At 43.1% G+C, this 19,821-nt stretch overlaps 2 protein-coding genes across 6 annotated transcripts in view; one reads left to right on the forward strand and one right to left on the reverse strand.

Moving 5' to 3' along the window:
• RSPH10B (radial spoke head 10 homolog B) overlaps positions 1-4,623 on the forward strand; it is a 58,832-nt gene extending 54,209 nt beyond the window's left edge. For all 3 annotated transcript variants that reach the window (XM_072836971.1, XM_072836972.1, XM_072836974.1), the window contains 2 exons: positions 2,897-3,095; positions 4,341-4,623. In XM_072836971.1, coding sequence (XP_072693072.1) covers positions 2,897-3,095; positions 4,341-4,515 — 374 coding nt within the window. In that variant the 3' untranslated portion in view covers positions 4,516-4,623. The remainder of the gene's footprint in view (positions 1-2,896; positions 3,096-4,340) is intronic.
• A 2,131-nt stretch (positions 4,624-6,754) lies between these two features.
• CCZ1 (CCZ1 homolog, vacuolar protein trafficking and biogenesis associated) overlaps positions 6,755-19,821 on the reverse strand; it is a 30,685-nt gene continuing 17,618 nt past the window's right edge. For 2 of the 3 annotated variants that reach the window (XM_072836975.1, XM_072836977.1), the window contains exons 11-15: positions 16,421-16,454; positions 15,709-15,826; positions 8,632-8,790; positions 8,236-8,363; positions 6,755-7,836 (exon numbers count right to left, since the gene is read on the reverse strand). In XM_072836975.1, the coding sequence (XP_072693076.1) occupies positions 7,622-7,836; positions 8,236-8,363; positions 8,632-8,790; positions 15,709-15,826; positions 16,421-16,454 (654 nt within the window). In that variant the 3' untranslated portion in view covers positions 6,755-7,621. The remainder of the gene's footprint in view (positions 7,837-8,235; positions 8,364-8,631; positions 8,791-15,708; positions 15,827-16,420; positions 16,455-19,821) is intronic. The other variant, XM_072836976.1, reaches the window with a different exon arrangement.

The raw sequence follows: 19,821 nt of genomic DNA on the forward strand, positions 1-19,821 counted from the left end.
CAATATTAATTCAAAAGTTCCTGTCTTTTAATCCACAGAGTGTTTTTTCTGCTCCATCCATTTCTGTGGTTGATGCTCTACTGGATTTTCATCTCACGTTCCTCTGTTCCACAATTTGGTTCTTTGTGATTTCCATCTCCTTGTGATAAGCTCCTTCTATTTGTACATTGTTTTCCTGATTTCATGGAATTTTCTTCCTGGGTGTGCTTCTACCTCCCTGAGCATCCTTCAAATGGCTATTTTGAACGTTCAGTCGGGTCCATTGCAAACCTCCATGGATAACTTTGGGGCTGGTTGCTAGAAGATTATTGTGCTCTTGCAGTGGTCACATTTCTTAGAGGGTTTGTGTTCTTTAAGGCCTTGTGTTGCTGTCGTTTTATCTGAAACCTCCACTAATAAAACTTTCCTTTGGCCTTGCTAGGGATTCGGAAGCTTTCTCAGACCACCCAAGGCCACACCTGCTCAATATTTCTTAGTCCCTCTTACAGCAGAATTCTTAAGCCCACATGCCTTCTCTCCATCCCACAGCATATCAGGTCGTGTGCTGGCAGCCTCCTTCTTGCTTTCCCGAGATGGTGCTAAAACTCAAGTTGGTGGTCTCTCCCTGGCCCACATTCTGTGAGCGCTCACTCCCCCCACCTTATGTGGTGAGGTGCATGGGGTGCTGGGGGCTCCTGTGGGCCAGCTGGCACCAATGGCCTAGTTTCTCTCTTCGTGCATTTGCTCTTCTTGGACATTTCAAATAAATGGAATCATATGTCTATTGCATCTGTCATCTTATTCACTTGTAATTACTTGGGGATTCATTCATGCTGTAACATCTCAGCATTGTGTCCCTTTGATCAGTTGAGTAGTGTTCCATTGTACGAATAAACCACGTTTTCTGTCTTCATCTAGCTGGACTGTTGCCACTTTGGGCTATCATGAATAGTGAAAATTGGTGTGTAAGGCATGGTGGACATATTTTAACTTTTCTTGGGTAGATATCCAGTGGCGGAATTGTTCTGTCATATGCTAAGTCTATGCTTAGTGCTTAAAATAGCCAGGCTGTTTTCCTAATTGGCCATGCCATTTTATCTGCCATCAGTAATATAGGAGGTGGTCTGGTTTCTCCTTGTCTTCTCCCAACACTTAGTGTGTGTTTAAAATTTCTTTTTATTGGGTTGTCTCATTGAGCTATTTATGTAATCTGGATACAAGTCATCCTTTATCTGATATGTTTGGCAGATATTCTCTCCTGGTGTGTGGCCATTTATTTTGTAATTATTTGCTTTGGCAAACATGACTTGGGGGGAAACCACAAGCATATCACTGTTTACTTGTATTAAATCATCTAGCCTTCACACCACCTCTGTGAGGTGTCCTCCATGGTTCCCTTTTTGCAGATGAGGAAGCTAAGGCACAAATATTCACTTGCAGTTTACACAGTTAATACGTGGCATAGCTGAGCCTTGACTCTAACTTGTTTGGCTCACATCTATGCTCTGGACTCCTGCACTATGATACTTCCGAAGCCTCTGCTTCGGAAGTATCAAGAATAAAAGCAGCAGCAGCAGCAGCAGCAGCAGCAGCAGAGACTGTGCATGCTCCTTGACATGGTTCCCAGAGCCTGGAAGAGGGTCAACACAATCCCAGGGAGGTGTTCTTCATCAGTTACCTCCAGGCACAACATTCTCCCAAGCCTGGGCCCGCTCCAGGTTATATGGATGTTCTAGAACCTAGGAACTCATGTGTAAAGTGCAGATGAAGGTTTCTCTCAGTGTTTATAAAATCTGGTACTGGCACCAAGGCCCTATTAGTGTTCCACTATGCTTGCCACAGTGGCTCCTGAGATGGGAAGTTGGACTGCTCGCAGAACCCACCATTCCATTGTCCCTGTCCCCACCCTCTTTACCCATCCCTGCCCTCACACAGCCGGAGTAGCCCATGCTAGAGACACAGTCTAAAAATACTTGCTGTCTTGAGAGATCCCAGAGCTTATTGATATTACCGAACCATCCAAAGCATTCTTTTCCCAGAATTAAACACATTCCAAAGTGTTTATCTTTTGGCCTTTGTAGATGGGAAGCAACTCTTACCAAGTCAGTGGTTCTACCGACCTTCTTATTTATTTGAGAGTTAAAAATCCTCTTTCATGCCATGCCTGGATAGCTCAGTTGGTTGAACATCCAACTCTTGATTTGGGCTCAGGGTGTGATCTCAGAGTGGTAGGATCGAGCCCGTCTGGCTCTGTGTTCAGTGCAGTCTGCTTGAGAGTCCCTCTCTCTCTGCCCTTCCCCTGCTCACATTCTCTAAATAAATAAAATCTTTTTAAAAATCCTATTTTCTTAACTGCCTTTGAAAACTGCAAAAGCCAAGGTCCCCTCCCACATAAAACATGAAAAATGTAAATTTTCTAGTTTAAATTCAATTCATAGTTTTAATTTTAGAAAACAAGAATACTGGGATCCCTGGGTGGCGCAGCGGTTTGGTGCCTGCCTTTGGCCCAGGGCGCGATCCTGGAGATCCGGGATCGAATCCCACATCAGGCTCCCGGTACATGGAGCCTGCTTCTCCCTCTGCCTCTCTCTCTCTCTCTCTGTGACTATCATAAATAAATAAAAATGTAAAAAAAAAAAAAAAAAAAAAAAAAAAACAAGAAAACAAGAATACTTACACCATTTAGAAAAAAAATACCAGGAGACTCAGAACATCAATAATCATAGCTCTGGGTCTACTGACCAGGTACCTGCCTTGTTCCAGGTAGTCAGTGAAGCACTCTGTGGTTACCTTAGCCCTCCCAAGCTTGAGGGGAAGCATAGCATCATCCCATCTTCCAGGAGAGGAGGATGCTTAGTCATTGTAGAAAGTTGCAGAACTGGAATTGTATTCAGGCTCACTTTAAACTTTCTTCCAGAGAGAAAAGAAAAATCCAAGGATGAACCAAAAGAAAACCTTGCTGTGTGGATCATGAGTATGTATATCTTTTTTGTGAACATACTGTTCCATGCACACAAACACGAAGAAACCCTCAAGGAGAAAATAAGGGAGGACAGGCTGCATTACATGGCCACGGCTCACCAGAGGAAACTCGAAAATGATGAGCTGGAAGCAAGGTAACTTCACAGAACTTCTCTGCTCCTGTCCTCCATGATCTTTCCTTCCCATCTCTGTGGCTGTGGACCAAATGCTTTCATTAAAAATGTACGACTTCCTCAGAGATGCAGCTCCTCTGGTGGTACCGAGAACCTGGAACTGCCAGAAGGATCCTGCCTGTGGCCACCGGTTCTCTCAGGTGGTGAGGATGCCTGGGCCCCAAGGCTCACACAGACTCAAGTCCACATCGTGGCTGAGAGGCCACAGAGCTAGGCTGCTAGGTTCAGATCCCAGTCCCACCCCTTGGTGGCCTTGGATAAAATCCACTCACCATGCCTCGGTTTCCCCATCTGTAAGATAATCCCCCATTGGGCTGTTGTGAGGACTGAGTGAGCTGATGTAAAATATCTACAACAGTGCCTGGCATGTGGTGAGACCCCACTACCTGCTGCTCACCTACCTTTCTAGAAACATGGTAGAGAACTGTGCAGTCATGTCTGTCCAGAGTGCTAGAGCCTGCTCTTTGCAAAGCACACCTCAAGCCCATTGGTCTGTTGAAGAAAGCAGTAAAATATACTTACAGGGGCACCTGGGTGGCTCAACTGGTTAAGCATCTGGCCTAGGCTCAAGTCTTGATCTTAGGGTCTTGGGATCCAGTCCTGAATTGGGTTCTCTGGTCAGCAAGGAGTCTGCTTCTCCCTCTCCCTTTGCCTCCCCATCCCTGCTCATGTGCTCGCTCTCTCTCAAATAACATCTTTTAAAAAAAATCCTATACTTACGGGCAAAGATCACAAGAGTATTTTTTTTTTAAAGATTTATTTATTTATTTATTCATGATAGACCTAGAGAGAGACAGAGACACAGGCAGAGGGAGAAGCAGGCTCCATGCAGGGAGCCCGACGCGGGACTCGATCCCGGGTCTCCTGGATCACGCCCTGAGCTGAAGGCAGGCACTCAACCGCTGAGCCACCCAGGGATCCCCACACAAGAGTATTTTAAAAGGCCACTTACTAGCTGCTTTGGTTGCTATAAAGGAAAATGTTCCAAAATCACCTTAGATACATGGAAATTTTATTCTGGAGTGTCTATATATGGTATTACTTTTTATTTCAGGCCAAGTGAGGACAATTTACAGTTTGGCTTACAAAAACTAGTTGAAATCTAGGTGTGGCCAATTTGGTGTAAACAAAATACAGCATAAAATCTGGTTTTGAAATTGTGAAGTAAAAACAAAGCTGTCTTCCCCTGTTTGCTTCTTGTGTTAGGCTGAACAGCTTGAAAGAGGAAGAGGCCAAAAGAGCAGACTGTGAGATCGACATCACCGTGATCAAGGAACCAGTGGATGCTCCATCCTCAAGTTTCACACCCAGTCCCCCTAAGGAGGACACCATAGTGCCCCCATCCAGCAAGCCCGTCACAAGTAAGAAAAAGAAAAAGTAGAGGCTACTGCATTTGTACACAAGCTCCAGGAACAAGCCGATGTAAAAGGAACTGACAAGTGAAGTACTGTAACACATTTCCTGACCAATAAAACTGCGTTTTACTTCTTGTCTTAGTGTTTTTGAAATACCCCTGCCTGGGCCACTGCATTTCATGTTTCTTATGTGGTTGAAACAGAGCTGAATGAATATACACACCTGGATATTAAATGCGTGCACCTTCCATATATATATATTTTTTAAATCAAAGGACAGTATGAGTGATGAAGTTTAGAATCTGACAAAACTCATCACAGGATAGCTGGCAGGGGACAGACTAATTAAAACATTTCTTCAGGGCCCCCGCCTGAGCCTGGACCACCTCCTTGCCCCTGTCAGTGCCCTGTATCCAAATCTTACGTGTCCTCACGTGCTGCCTCTTATCCAGTTCCTACCCCATTGCTCCCCTATCAGCTCCCCAGCACTGCAAATGCAGCTCCACCACAGGCCAAGGTGGAAAGGCTGAAGAATGCATGTGCAGCCAGAGGTGAAGTGAAACTTTAAATCTGTGTTAGGAAACGTTATGCTGATCTGTGTTAAATTTAAGGGTAAGCACCAAAAGCATACAATCTATAGCTCCCAAAGAAGCAAAAGGAAGGAAACGGGGTCCACAATGCTGGGAAAGGAAAACGAAGGAAAAAGCTGGAAACCGAAATCACAGAAGATAGTGGGGAAAGTGCCGATGTGGCACACAGCTGGGAGTGGGTTCAAACCAACCCCCGCCCGGCACCCAGATGACTAGATTGGGTTCAAAACTGGAATTCACTTCAGTTACTCTTTTCAAGGGAAATCTCTTAAAACCAGATAGGAAGGATGAAAATAAAGATATGTAGCAGGAAAATCTAATCAAGATGCCTGGAATCATAAGCAGTATCAAAAAGAACAATTTAGGGCAGCCCCGGTGGCTCAGCGGTTTAGCGCCGCCTTCAGTCCAGGGCATGATCCTGGAGACCTGGGATCAAGTCCCATGTCGGGCTCCCTGCGTGGAGCCTGTTTCTCCCTCTGCCTCTCTCTCTCTGTGTGTCTCTCATGAATAAATAAATAAAATTTATAAAACAAAACAAAACAAAAACCAATTTAGGGGCACCTGGGTGGCTCAGCTGGTGAAGTGTCCAACTCGGTTTCACCTCAGGTCATGGTCTCGGGGTCTCAATTCTCTCCTCCTCCTCCCCCTCCTCACCCCCTACCTGCTCACTCACTCAAAAAATGAATTTAAAATGGAAAATGAACAGAATTTAAGGCAAACAGCATAATAGGGATAAAACTAGAAATGATAAAAGGACCAACCACCAAAAAGATGCATTATTCATAAACATCTTACATACTAACCTTGCAAAAGCTGGCAGAAGTACAGGGAAGAAACTGATCAAAAAGACATTTAGCAATGGATATGGGTAATTTAAGCAAGGAAAACTAAAAAAGTTTTAACATGCAGAAACAAGAATGCAACAGAGCTAAACACTGACTGCATTTTAGTTTGAAAAGTACAACTCCAAAGGATACATCAGAGACCCTGATCTAATTGTGCTGCAATTAGTAAGTCAGCAATGAACACATGAGACAGAATGCCTGCACAGACCGAAGCACAATCTCAGGTACCTCATGGCTTAAGAGTGATTCATGATTTCATAATGGAAAGAGTAAATTACGTAAGACATGAGAGCGGCAACAAAAATACTCCATGTCGGTGAGAAGTCCTTGGCCCTCTGCCATGCAGGTTGGGTTAAAGGCAAAAGGTGGAGAGTCCTGTCTAGAGCCAGGGTAGTACTGGTTTCCCTAAACTCTGGGATGGCCCAACAACCAAGTTACGGTAAATAAATTCCAGACGGGCTACGTGTCAGCTGTGAGGACGCAAGCGGCTGCGGCTACCCAAGAGTTCTACATGACAAATGAGGAATGCCTGACGTTTAGACCACACTGGGACACTTCCATTCAGTTCTTTGTATTACATATGGTCTAAAAATCACATTAGTACTCAAGAGAAAAACCAAGTTTAGCAATTAAGTCAGCAATGAACACATGAGACAGACAGAATGCTTCTGGGTTTGCTATAGCAGGTAGTAGGGAAGGGACCCAAACTCTGAGAAGCTCTAGCAGCTAGAATATCCCCAAGGATGAGCCAGGGGCCCACAGGGTGGGGAGGGGGCAGGGTGGTGGTCCACAAACAAGCAACAGGTGAGAGACTCAGAGCCAAACCGGAATTTAAAAACCTTAACAATTTATTCGTCTTATTTTCCAGTAAAATATTCACATAATGTCAAAAGAATGGAATGAAAGAGATGTAGCCAACTACCTTTAATTATTTCCGCATAAATATTTAAAATCTAAAAACCCCAGGGGATCATCAGACTGAGTAGAAATTTGATTCTTCAAAGCAAGTATTGCTTTACTATTGTCATTAATTCAGTCAATAATATGACCGAGAACCTGCAGTGGTAAACAAAATGCCTGCTGAGTTGTTTTTCAAAAGATGTTTCGGTGAGCCACTATCGGTCAATCCAAGAAGAATATGTTATTGAACTGTGTTGCACAAAGTTTCTTTACCTCTTCTGCAAAAAACAAACAAACATAAACAGAAAACAGGGGAGTGAGAAACTGAGGTTTTCACCTGAAAGGTTATAGGTTATATTTTAGTACCTTAAACTCTTCTGGAATATAGTTGGGAATAAATGTCTGCATTGAATGACCTTTAATCTCTTAAGGCGTAGGTCAGAAATGGTCATCAATCAAGGAAAAGGACAACAAAAAGTCAGCCTCCCGTGCCTAAAGGCCTCAGTACTGTTCCACACATCAACATGCGGCTGGTCTGGGCCCAGGGAGGTACATGCCTAACACCGCAAGTGCTGGAGACACCCACCAGTTGGGGGCCTGGAGCACAACTTCTAAAATATTGAGCAATTGGGTGCAACCCCCCAGGAACCCCAACTGCCACCAGGGCTGTGGTTCAAGCGCCCTGCTGAGGTGGCACCATCATGACTCAACTCCCCCTGTGCCGAGGTGAGTCACTGCTGTTTCTAATGCATGCAACTCTCACTACAAGTACTAGTAAGAAAAAAATGAACCGTGTCCTAGCAGATTTGTGCAAAAAATGAAACCTCACACCCAACTTTTCTCCTGTATAGAGCAATCCCCCAGCTCTCCCACTCCAGCTCGAGCAGAAGAGCAGAGGAGCCCGATGTGGCGAAGGGGACACCATCCTCTCCTCCAGCGCAAGCAGCTATCAGGATCAGCCGAGGCGGTTGCTGGAACCACAGGGCGTGGAGGACCAGACCAACCATCAGGACTGGAAGGTGAGAGAGAGGGAGCTCACCCACAGACAGGGCTGTAGCTTGCCCTATGAACCTCACAGTTCTCCCTGGGGATGGCTCTTTATCACTGGGAATAAAAGTGGACTTTTTTATACACAATGAATAAAGCCATGGGAGTTTTCTTTCTTTTAGCGTTATAGAAAATTTTCCTTTGGCTACTGCCAAGTTTCCTGTAACCTAGGGAAGCTTTTCATGTATATTTTCAAGGAATTGTACAACAGAAAAACACAGAATGGATTAAATCATGGTTTCCTTTAAGCAATGGGCAGCTGCTGTTCAACAGCCTCTGTGTGACTCGCTCTCTAGCAGGTTTCTTTCTCAGCACACTCAACAGACAGCACTCTAGTTCTGCTCAAGTACCAAAGCCTATTTACCATTTACTTCAATCAGGTTTGCGTTTTTTTGATTCAGAATAACATACAGCTCCCGCTGGTCAGACTTCTTCCCAACAACCCAGTAATCACTCATTGCCTTCACAATAACTTCTTCGTCCTCATCCACTCTGCAAGACAGTTTCCAAAATGCAATAGTTTGTTACAGGGTTATTAGAGCGTGAAAGACCCACCACTCTAAGACCAGAAGCCACAACCAGTCACTTGAAAAGTCTGGGGACCCACATGCAAGTGACTAACTTTGGGGCCTCCTGATCGGTTCAAAAGGGGGGCCCCCTCTGGGGAGGCTCCAGGATGCTCTGCTTTGAAGAAGATTCCTCCAATGCCTCTTCTCTTCTTAGAAAAGGGACACCTAATTTAAGAAATTGTTAGAATTACCTAGTAAAATCACTGTTGATGTCACCCAGAATCTTCATTAAGTCCGGATGCACAGATGTAAGTGACACACTAGGTGTTTTCCTCATGTGAATTGTACTTTTCTCGGCTAAATTCATATGGTTGAAGTAGATAAACTTAAACTGGGGTTCTTTTTCAGACCTGTGAAAACATGTCATTAAAATGTCATTCTCAAAGAATATTTATCCTAACAAGAGCACTACAATGTTAAAACCTTAAATCCATGTGGCGAAGGCCTTGTATTTTTGATGTTGGGGCCTTCAAATCAAGAATCTCAGTTAAGATGCTAATAGTAACTTATTTGATACCCATGAAGTATCCAATGATGGGATTTCCCAGAAAGCTTATCTTTTTGAAAAACCAGTATTATAACCATTTTGTGGTGATTTTCTCAACAATAGTGCTTTTAGAAATGGCAATCACTGGATTATTCACTGAATTTTTAAAAACAAATGCAAACTACACACAAGTCATCTGTCTTCTAGCAGAGGAGTCAGCAAAAGACTAGTGGCTCTGGTGCCAAATGTGGCCATTTTCCTAAAGTTTTGTTGGCATACGGCCACACCCATAGGTCATGTATTATCTACAGCCACTTGCACTTCAACAACAGTTGAGTGTTTGCAACATATACAGCCCACAAAATCTGAAAGGTGTATTATGTGGTCTTTTGCAGAAGTTGTTTGCTGTCCTGTCTTAGGAGAGGAATAGCTCATTTATCCCACAGTGCCAGGGAATGAACATGCTCCCTGTATGTAAGGGAGGGAGAATTGAAGCTTACTATGGTAACAAAGCTTTTGTCACCCTAAATGGAGACCATTCTAAGGTGTATTTGGCTTTACTGCTGTAGCATAAAGAATATTTTAATTGGAATACATCTTTTATTATTTGAAATAACCAGACAATGCTACCACATTGCCTCCCAGGTCAGAGTCTGGACTCCTCAGGGAACCACTCTGACAGTGAGGCCACAGCTCCCGGGGCCTCCCTCCCTCCCTGCTCACAGCACCCTTAAGTTACACTCTGGGGTGTGGTGACAGCCTGAGCAGCCCTGCCACTGGGAGGCTCAGAAGCCTTCTCTGCTTACTTCAGGGTTAGGAGCCATGTTCTGGTGGGCTGAGGGTGCCGGAAATCCGACCTCCGGAAAAGTGGGTTACTACTGTAATACTTTACATCTAGGCAAAGAAAGAATGTGGATGGCTTAGTGTCCAGGAACATGAAAAGAGAATTCTCACAAAACCAGAATATGTTTTTCGTAGGCCCCCTAAAACTAACAAAAGCACGTATAACTACAAGAAACACTGGAAAAATAGAACATTTTAAAAATGCTTGGAAAGAGTTGTGAATTTAGTTGTCTGGGCATATAAACTCCTACCCAGCCTCAATCGGGCTTACAGTCCTGGCTATTCCATTTCACTCCAAAACACTCTGTGGCCTCCCTCTCTCCCTCATTTAGAATATGTAAAATATTCTTCTAAGATCTAAATGATTTCTTTTCTACCCCCAGTAGAAATTTACATTAGCAAATGCTATTCAGTAGTTAAGACAGTGACCAATGTGGCCTCTTTCTACCCCACCTTCCACTACGATAATATAAAAACAGAAATAGATTAAAAATTGCTACTTGCTCTTCACAATTAAGTTGTCCTCTTCATATAAGAAAAAGGAGAGGGCAGCCCTGGTGGCTCAGAGGTTTAGTGCCGCCTTCAGCCCAGGGCCTGATCCTGGAGACCTGGGATTGAGTCCCATGTCGGGCTCCCTGTGTGGAGCCTGCTTCTCCCTCTGCCTGTGTCTCTGTATCCCTCTCTCTTTCTCTGTGTCTCTCATGAATAAATAAATAAAATCTTAAAAAAAAAAGAAAAAGAAAAAGGAGAGACCTGCTCACAATAAAAACAGCAAGGATAATGTGCATCCTAAGACTCATTAGTCATGTCAAAAGTAACATCTAACAAATGGTGTGCTAGTTTTGAAGTAGTAGTGGCCACATTCACCTGGTATCTTTTCCAAAGAGTGAAAACGGACTCCTTTTAAACACCAAAGCATTTTTCCTCTTAAACACAGAAATGAAAATTTCTTGCCTTCTTAAAAAAGAACATGCTAAATACAGTTAATCACGTCAATATAAAATACACTGAACGCAGGGAAATACAGAATTCTTCCTGACGATGTTAAAAAGTTTGGTTTAAAATATCATAGCACAGTAACAATATCCTCAAAGAACATGGAAAGGCGAGGCCTGTCTTAACTGGTTGTAGTCTATGCTTTTTCAGTTCATATGTCCACAAGTTTTTTTTTACAGATTTTCTGTTTTCTACCAACCCTTTCTTTACATCCTTTTTTGCCCCTTCTACTATCAGCTGAAAACCTAAGTATCCGTGACTGGCAGAGTCACAGGGAGGTTTCCCACAAGTAAAGAGCAGCAGTTTTACTGAGATGCCAGAGACTAAGTGTTTAAGAACCAGGTATGTGAAAACCCATCCAAACTTCAAAAGCATGCCAGGAGAGGTTACTACAAGCCCTGAGCCCATGGAGGAAATCATCAGCTGTTTAGCAGGTGCCTGATTGCTTGTGGAGTTTCCCTGTGGAGTCAATAGTTGTTGGAACTGAGACCATCTGGAGGCTTTACTTATTCTGGGCCTCGTTCCAGATGGCTAAAGGTTGCCACACACGTGGTTTCTGGATAAGGATAGCTATTCCTCACTTAATGAACTGAACGAAAAAGATTCTGAACTGACCGATGTGGATACTGTAAAAAGGAAAACTGGCCTTTATGTAGGAGTTAAACATTACAGCTCTTGCTCCTTTGTATGTCTAGGATAATCAGGAAGTGAGGCACAGCTGGGCCCCAGGAATATACATGTGAACCCTATCCTGGAAGGAAGGCTTCTGAGCCCCTGCTCCCACTGCACCACCTCTGCACACCAGACTAACCCATCCCTTGTCATGTCCCTCCGCCTGGCATCCCATCCTAAGTCTTATCCTTACCAAGCTTCTGTCAAAGGTTTTACTCCTCACTTCTTGTAGAAATCCTAGCACCATCAGCCTCCCAAGCAATTGGGCTGTTTTAGAATTTTTTTTAAAAAAGATTCAATTTATTTATTCATGAGAAACACACACACACAGAGGCAGAGACACAGGCAGAGGGAAAAGCAAGCTCCATGCAGGGAGCCCGAATGTGGGACTCGATCCCCGGTCTCCAGAATCACACCCTGAGAAGAAGGCAGATGCTTGGGATCCCTGGGTGGTGCAGCGGTTTAGCGCCTGCCTTTGGCCCAGGGCACGATCCTGGAGACCCAGGATCGAATCCCACATCGGGCTCCCGGTGCATGGAGCCTGCTTCTCCTTCTGCCTATGTCTCTGCTTCTCTCTCTCTGTGTGTGACTATCATAAATAAATAAAAATTTTAAAAAAATGTTTAAAAAAAAAAAAAGAAGAAGAAGGCAGACGCTTAACCGCTAAGCCACCCAGGTGTCCCTGTTTTACAAATGTATTCAAAATGACTGATTAAAAAAGGATTATAAAAATCACTCACAGGAAAGAGTCTCCTTTTCCAGTAACTTTGTCCTTCCTCCTCCTCCTCCCTTTCCAAATTTAGTATTCAAAGTGGCTAGTAAGTAAGAATATGTGAAAGAAATAAATGTCTCAGATTCAGAAAACTATGGATTTTGGGGAAAAAGTATTAAATTAGAGCCCTTAAAAATTCCAGGTGAATTAGACCGAGACACAGAAGATAAAATCATAAAAATACTACAGATAAAAATGGCATTTTAAAAATGATACTGGGATAGAAAGCTGCAAATATGACAGTGAAAACAGAAATCAAAAGGAAATGACTTATGAAATGGATTATATATGAAACCCAAATGTTATAAAAAATAGTAAAACCAAAGTTAAAAAAATACGTGGTATGACTGAAGAGTATTACATGAAAAGTGCTGAAAGAAAAGATTTAAAGCACTTCAGTGGGAAGGGCCAATGGACACAGACAGGCAGTTCATGGAAGAGACAGAAATGCCAACCTCGAGTGTCACCTAGCAGATGTCAAGACACAGCATGGAGAAGGAGTGCGAGGTGACCCACACTGTCACTGCACATTCCCTTTGCCCCAGAACTCCATGCCAGGGACATCTCCTAACACATCAGATCATTTAATACAGAGCTGTTTGAATGTTAACAGCCATAACCAGGCTACCCACCAAATAGAACAATGATTAAACAAACAGAGCTCATCTATCCAATTAAGTACCTATGAAGCCATGAAAGAGAATAGACAGATCCATATTTATTGATTTAAAGTGATGTTCATGCCATATATTTTCTAAAAGCTACAGATTTACAGCATGACTTATTTTTAAAAACCTGCCAGTAAAAAACACTGTGTCTAGGTCACTGATTTCCTATGTGTATAGATCTAAAAAGATACACGCTAAATGAGATAAGATTTCCAATATTTATATTTCTGAATTTAAAAATTATGGACATAAATTACTCTCAAAAAAAGAAAAACATTTAAAATAATTGAATTACAAAGTCCTTAAGTAGAAAAAAATCGAGGTGTCACACAAGTAATAGAAACCAAAGGCCAAACAAACCTACTTTATGCCATTCCTTAAAGGAGTGACCTCAATTTCATAAGGAACATTAAAAGAACCACAGCTTATGAGTATAAATTTGACACTAAAGATTACGTCCTGAGCTAGCCCTATGGTTGCCTCCCAGTGAGGGTTGAGGCTATCAAAACAGCTGGGCCCTGGAGTCCTGGCACTGACCTCTGGGGTCAGGATGGCTGGCTGCCTAATACAGTACTCCCCACCTATCAGCAATGCTAGGAGCTAGGATGTGAGTCTTGGAGGTCCTAGAACTGGCATGTAAAATGGTTTGACCTGGGTCAGGATTTCCAAAAGAAAAGCACATTATCTTTCCTACTCAAGAGCATTTCTAATCAGCTGAGACTTACAGTTTGGCAACAAGAGCCCCTTACAAGTAAAATCTTAGATGCATCGAGAGTAACCTTTAGGTCACCTTTCAAAGACACAAACAACTATGCCTCTAGAGTCTCTGTTCTTGGGCATTGCCCTAAGTTGTATGTTCTACCGTCAAGTTTTCCAGGCGTCCATCTTTCAGGGGCCATAGACACTACACAGTGGTTCTAGGCAGTCAGAAACTGTCCTCCGCAGTAGATGGATCTGTGCCAAACCACACACAGCGAAGTATTAACTGTAGAGTCTGATGGGGGGCTGCATGTGTGTTCAGGGTGTCATTTTTTCCACTTCCTATGTTTGAAAATTTTCATAATAAAATATCAGGGAGAAAACTCCTTTCTAGTGAAATTAGATTATTAATATCCACAGCTCTCTCCTTTCTTCAACTATTGATTTGGGAATAAAAATCTTAAATTACAGCCCTTCCTCTAGTGCTTGAAAATTCCGGGTGAATTAAAGATTGAAACACAGAAGATAAAACCATAAAGTGCCAGAGATAAAAATGGCATATTTTTAGGATATTGGAGTAGAGAGCCATAGGTATGACACTGAAGGTAGAAATCTAAAGGAAATGACTACTAAAATAAACGACATATAAATCCCACACTTGTATGTTATAAAAATAACATACCATAATAAATAAATAACCATAACAACATAAATAAAACCGAAGTTAAAAATGAGAATATACGATATGACTTCTGAACAATCCCAAGGAGAGTTGACCTTTGCAGAATAGAAGGTCCCTGACAGCAAGTCTACCTGAGATATTTGCTGGGGAGTTATGTAAAATCCATCACATCTATGGAAAGCACGGGCAGAACGGGTACCCTGTCCAGCAATCGCCCCACGGCTGGGAGGTGGGGAGTGGGGTGGAAAAACAGGGAACTACACTTCCTCTCAACAGTTTATAATTTGCATGATACCAAACAGATCTGATTCACTTAGGCTTCTTTCAGAAAAGAGAATCTGACAGTTTAATGGTGAAAATTAAACTTCAAGACACAAACCATAAGAGACTCTTAACTCTAGGAAACAAACTGGGGGGGTATGCTGAAGGGAAGGTGGGGGGCGGGGGTAACTGGGTGATGGGCATTTGATGGAATGAGCACTGGGCATTATATGCAACTGATGAGTCACTAAATTCTACCTCTGAAACAAATAATACATTGTATGTTAATTAAATTTACTTAAAAAAATTAAACCTCAGGATGGAAAGTGGTCTGGCATGTTCATTTCCTGGCCTTATCTTTTCTAACGCAAAGCAAGCTGTTGACAGTAACAATCTACGCACAGATACAAAACCTATTCGTACTATCACCTGGACCCTATGTGTGACCTCTCTACAGGCTGACGCTTCTGTAAGACCATATACACACAGCATGGAGTCACTATGCACACAGGTTATACATAAATTCAAACACGTAACTTCACAAACATAGAAAGTTCATAGACGGCTTATGTTTCTCAAAGGACTTCCCATGTGCTTGCTTCATCTTTACAGCAATTTGACTTTACATTGAGAGGAGTAGCAAGAGGTTCAGTGACTTCCCAGTGTTCTTAAATAATGAGGTTAACTTGAGTCTCCTGATATATTACTGGAGCCAGCGTCTTTTAAGGCACCAAACTCTGGCCCAATGCCCTAATGGCCTACATCACAGCTAACTTCACCCCATACATTTATGCACAAGAAGCAAAGTCCTTTCTGTCCACACAAGGCAAACCCCTGCTAATTAACACTGCCAGTGTGAATTTTACCACTGGGCAGGCAGGACGTGAGGTGGTGCTCATGAGGTCCAACCAATGGGCACAGCTAGTATGCCTAACCCCATACGTTTACGCCACAGTCAGGGCAGAGCGAGGAAATGTGTTCCCAGAAGACCCAGCCCCAGTCATCATCGTGGAGCAGAAAAGCTCAGGGAGAGTTCCCCTGGGAGCTTATAAGACAGGACTGAACTGCACACCTCTTTTCTGGATTCAAAGAAAACATGAATGACATTACCATCCATATTCTTAAGTAGAACTACCCTTACTCTTCCCAAACCAGTTAAATGCTAGAAAGTAAACATGAAGTACAAACCCAGACATCCTTTTGTTGACGTTAAATTGCTCACAGATGTCAGACGCCAGCACCGTGAGCTGGGGCCCAACAATGCTGTCCAGTCTTCGGCAAAAATCCAATGTGGGCTGTACAGAGGCTAACAATTTAAAAAATGCCAGTAAGTTTTAGAATTCTTTGTGTTGAGAAGGTCAATATTCATCTAACAGTCTTGATTACAGTATTCCAATGAAAACTTTACTGATCGGGAAAATAAAACAATGCAGTAACTGGCTCTCCCTCCCCTCCCCAAGAGAAGAGAAACTTCTAGAAGAGTCAGAGACCCCAGCTCATTGTGAATATCGATATAAACACACCCGTGGCATGGGTAAATTGGCCGGCTACCCCCACTAGACCCAAGAAGGTCAAATATTTAACTAATACCATACAGCACTCAGGGGCCAGCTGCCCTCTGGTGCTTTATAAACATTATCTCATTTAGCCCCCAAACCCCCTTTAACAAAGGTACTCTTGTTAGCACTTCATGGGCAGAGAGGCACAGAAAGGTGCCCAGGGCCTACTGCAGGAAGCAGGAAGACCAGGACTATTTACCACGGCAGAAATCAGAGAGGGCAGCCATGCTTAAGAGAGCCTCTATGACAACATGTTTACTGTTTAGGGATAGAACACAGCAAAGCGTAAAGAGAAAAGGCTTATCTACTTGGGCTGAAGTCAGATACAGGTGTGTACCTACCATCAATCATAAAGCAAACAGCTGCACTCATGGCCTGGGAAGAGAAAACAAACCAAAGATTACAAAATGGCACAAAAAAAGCAATTTGACGATGATGCAGTGGCTCTGTTTGAATCCGGACTTGAATCACTTGGTCAAGATATTTTTTAGTCTACTGGAGAAATCTGGATATGGACAGGACAGTAGAGGACACGAAGGAAGTACTACTGTTTATTTTGCTAGGTGTGCTAATAACACATGGTTAGGTGGAAACAGATGCCCTTATTAGAGATGCAAATTGAAGCATTTATGAGTGAAATGACATGATCTAACATGCTCTAGCAAAGAACATGCAGGGAAAACAGATCAAAGATTAGCATATTCTTAATTAAATTAATCTGTGTGATAAGTGCCTGGGAATTCACTGTTCTGGTCTCTATTTTTGTGTATGTTTGAAAATTTGCACGAACATAGTTAAAAAAGCCCCCAGCAAAATGATGTTCCCTTGTCTCCCTTTTTATGAGTGAATGTGACAGTTGTAACATGAGCTACAGCAACCAAGACCACAAATCACATAACTCGAATTGTTTATCAGTGGATACTATATACATGGTACAATGCAAAAACAGTCACACAGAATACGGCCTTAGGAGAAAAAGCCACAGAGCTCCTCCTGAGGCCTGTTCCAATAGGCAGCCACTTCTAGCCATTTCAGACACCAGGGCTCTACCACTGTGGCCTTCAAATGTCACACTGAATCCCTACTCATGTTACGACAGCAATGACCCCCCCATTGGCTTTCTTCTCCCTCCCTGTGGTTTAGAGCCACTCCAGCCTCCCCACTGGTCACCTTACAGCTCCAAATGGCCCACTTCTCATGCCACAGTTCCAGGCACAAGCTCCTGGAAAACAGCTGCATTTTACACAAGGACACTTACCCCATCCACCATCGGCACCTCTCCCCACATCCACCTCTCGAGCCCTAGCAGCTATAACTTTGTTTTCACATACTTAAGCACACCAGCACTATTTTCTAAGTGAATCATAATTATCAACTGCTTATAAACAGGTTGCAAAACTGATGGATCACAGGCAAGTTCCAGCCAGTATGTTTCTTTTTGTGTAACTTTGACTTAGATACCAATGAGGTTTCCTACATAAATTCCCAATTCCAGCCTCTCCTGAAATATCAGGACATCTGAGAGCACCAGTTCTGCATTCCAAGGTGCTACCTAGTGGATGTGAGTGGCCTCTGGCCTCCTTGTGACATGGTGTTTCATAGCCCCCCATACACTAAAGCCCCATCTGTTTATGTCTGCCATCTGCAGGGTTCCTATAGGCAACTGCATGTGTGACTCCTTCCAGGTTGATTTTTTTTTTTTTAAGATTTTATTTATTTATTCATGAGAAACACAAAGAGAGAGACAAAGACATAGGCAGAGGGAGAAGCAGGCTCCTTGCAGGGAGCCCGACGCAGAACTCGATCCCTGAAACTTGGGATCATGGCCTGAGCCAAAGGCAGACACTCAACCGCTGAGCCACCTAGGCATGCCGGTTGATTTAATAAGTACCTTTCATGTCCCTTTTTAAAAACTTGAAGAATTTCAAATACATAGAAAAGCACATAGAACAGCATTATGAACCCGGCAGACCATCACTTCCCCAATGACTGGCAGCTGAGGCAGTCCTGCCCTACCTACATGTTCATCTCAGACACCACATCAGTTACTCCTGACACACATCAGTAGGTACCTACAGAGGACCAGGACTCAGGAGCCCATTCAAAATGGCAGTATGTCAAAAAAAAAAAAAAAAAAAAAAAAAAAAAAAAATTGGCAGTATGAGGAGCTCCACAGATCTCAAACACCATAACTGGAGAAAACTGTAAAAAAATGTTAAGTTTCCAGAGGGAAAGTGTCCTAAGGGCAGACAGCAAATGGAGTAATGTTTCTTTAAGAAAACCTATAAAATCTGAGTATTAGCAGCATCAGTCTTTATAACTTCAGAGCCATCAACACATACGTTAAAAACAAGGAAGATCGCAAATCAAGAACTTAAACTTCCATTCTCAGACCTTGGAAAAAAGGTAGAGCAAACTAAACCTAAAGCAAGAGAAGGAAGAATATAACGAAGATCAGAGCAGAAATAAATGAAATCGAGAACAACAATATAAAAAAAGCAACACCAGGAGTTGGTTCTCTTAAAAGATAAGCAAAATTGAAAAACCTTTAGCTAGACCACCTAGACCAAGGCATAAAGAGAGGAGACACAGGACACCTGGGCAACTCAGCAGTTGAGCAGCTGCCTTCTGCTCAGGGCGTGATCCTGGGGTCAGGGATCAAGTCCCACACTGGGCTCCCTGCAAGGAGCCTGCTTCTCCCTCTGCCTATGTCTCTGCCTCTCTCTGTGTCTCTGTGAATAAAAATAAATAAATAATTTTTTTTAAATGGGGGGGGAGGAGAGGAGACACAAATCACTAAAATGAGGGATTAAAGAGGAGACATCACTACTGATTTATGGGGGAAAAGGGATTTGAAGGCTATAATACTATGAAAAATTATATACGAAACAACTCAAAACAAATTCCTAGTAAGACACAAACAACTGAAACTGACTCAAGAAGAAATAGACAATAAGGCACAGAGTAAGTACAGAGACTCTTTCACAATGTTAAGGTTTCCAACAAAGACAAGCCCAGATGTAGATGGCTTCACTGTGAATTATTAAAAGAATTAACAACAATCCTTCACAAGCTCTTCCAAAAAACAGGAAAGGAGGAAACAATTCCCGACTTAGCTTGAGGCTGGTAGTACTCTGATACCAAAACCAAACCATAACTTCAAAAGGAAAAAAACACACAGGCCAACAATCCCTTCAGGCCCCAAGCCCACAGGCATCAGCAGGCCACTGGAGGGCTGGAGACTAAGGCCAGTGACACGGGCAGTCAGGTGCATCTGTGTGGCCAACATCCAGTAAAAACCCTGGATGTCAAGGCTCCTGTGAGCTTCCCTGGATGTTCATACTACATACACATCATGTCACTGCTGGGAGAAACAGGCCCTGTGCTGTCTGCACAGCTTCACCAGGAGAGGACATCTGGAAGCTTGTGCTGGGTGACCCTTGGATACTGCCCCAGGTGCCTCTTCCCTGGACCATTTTTCATCTGTACTCCTTTGCTGTAATCAACTGTAACTGGGAGTGTACTGGCTTCTCTGAGTCCTGTGAGTGCCTCTAGTGAACTCGTGGGCCCAATGGTCTTGGGGGCCTCTGAGCTAGCAGTGTCAGGAGCGAGGGTGGTCTTGGGGACTCCTGAGCGAGTGTGGGTCAGGAGCGAGGGGTGGTCTTGGGGACCCTTGCACTTTGCAGCTAGACACCACTGAATTGAATACATTAAAGGCGCTAATTATACAGTATGTAAATTA

The sequence above is a fragment of the Canis lupus genome, chromosome 8, assembly GCF_048164855.1.
Source record: "Canis lupus baileyi chromosome 8, mCanLup2.hap1, whole genome shotgun sequence".
NCBI classification, from domain to species: domain Eukaryota; kingdom Metazoa; phylum Chordata; class Mammalia; order Carnivora; family Canidae; genus Canis; species Canis lupus.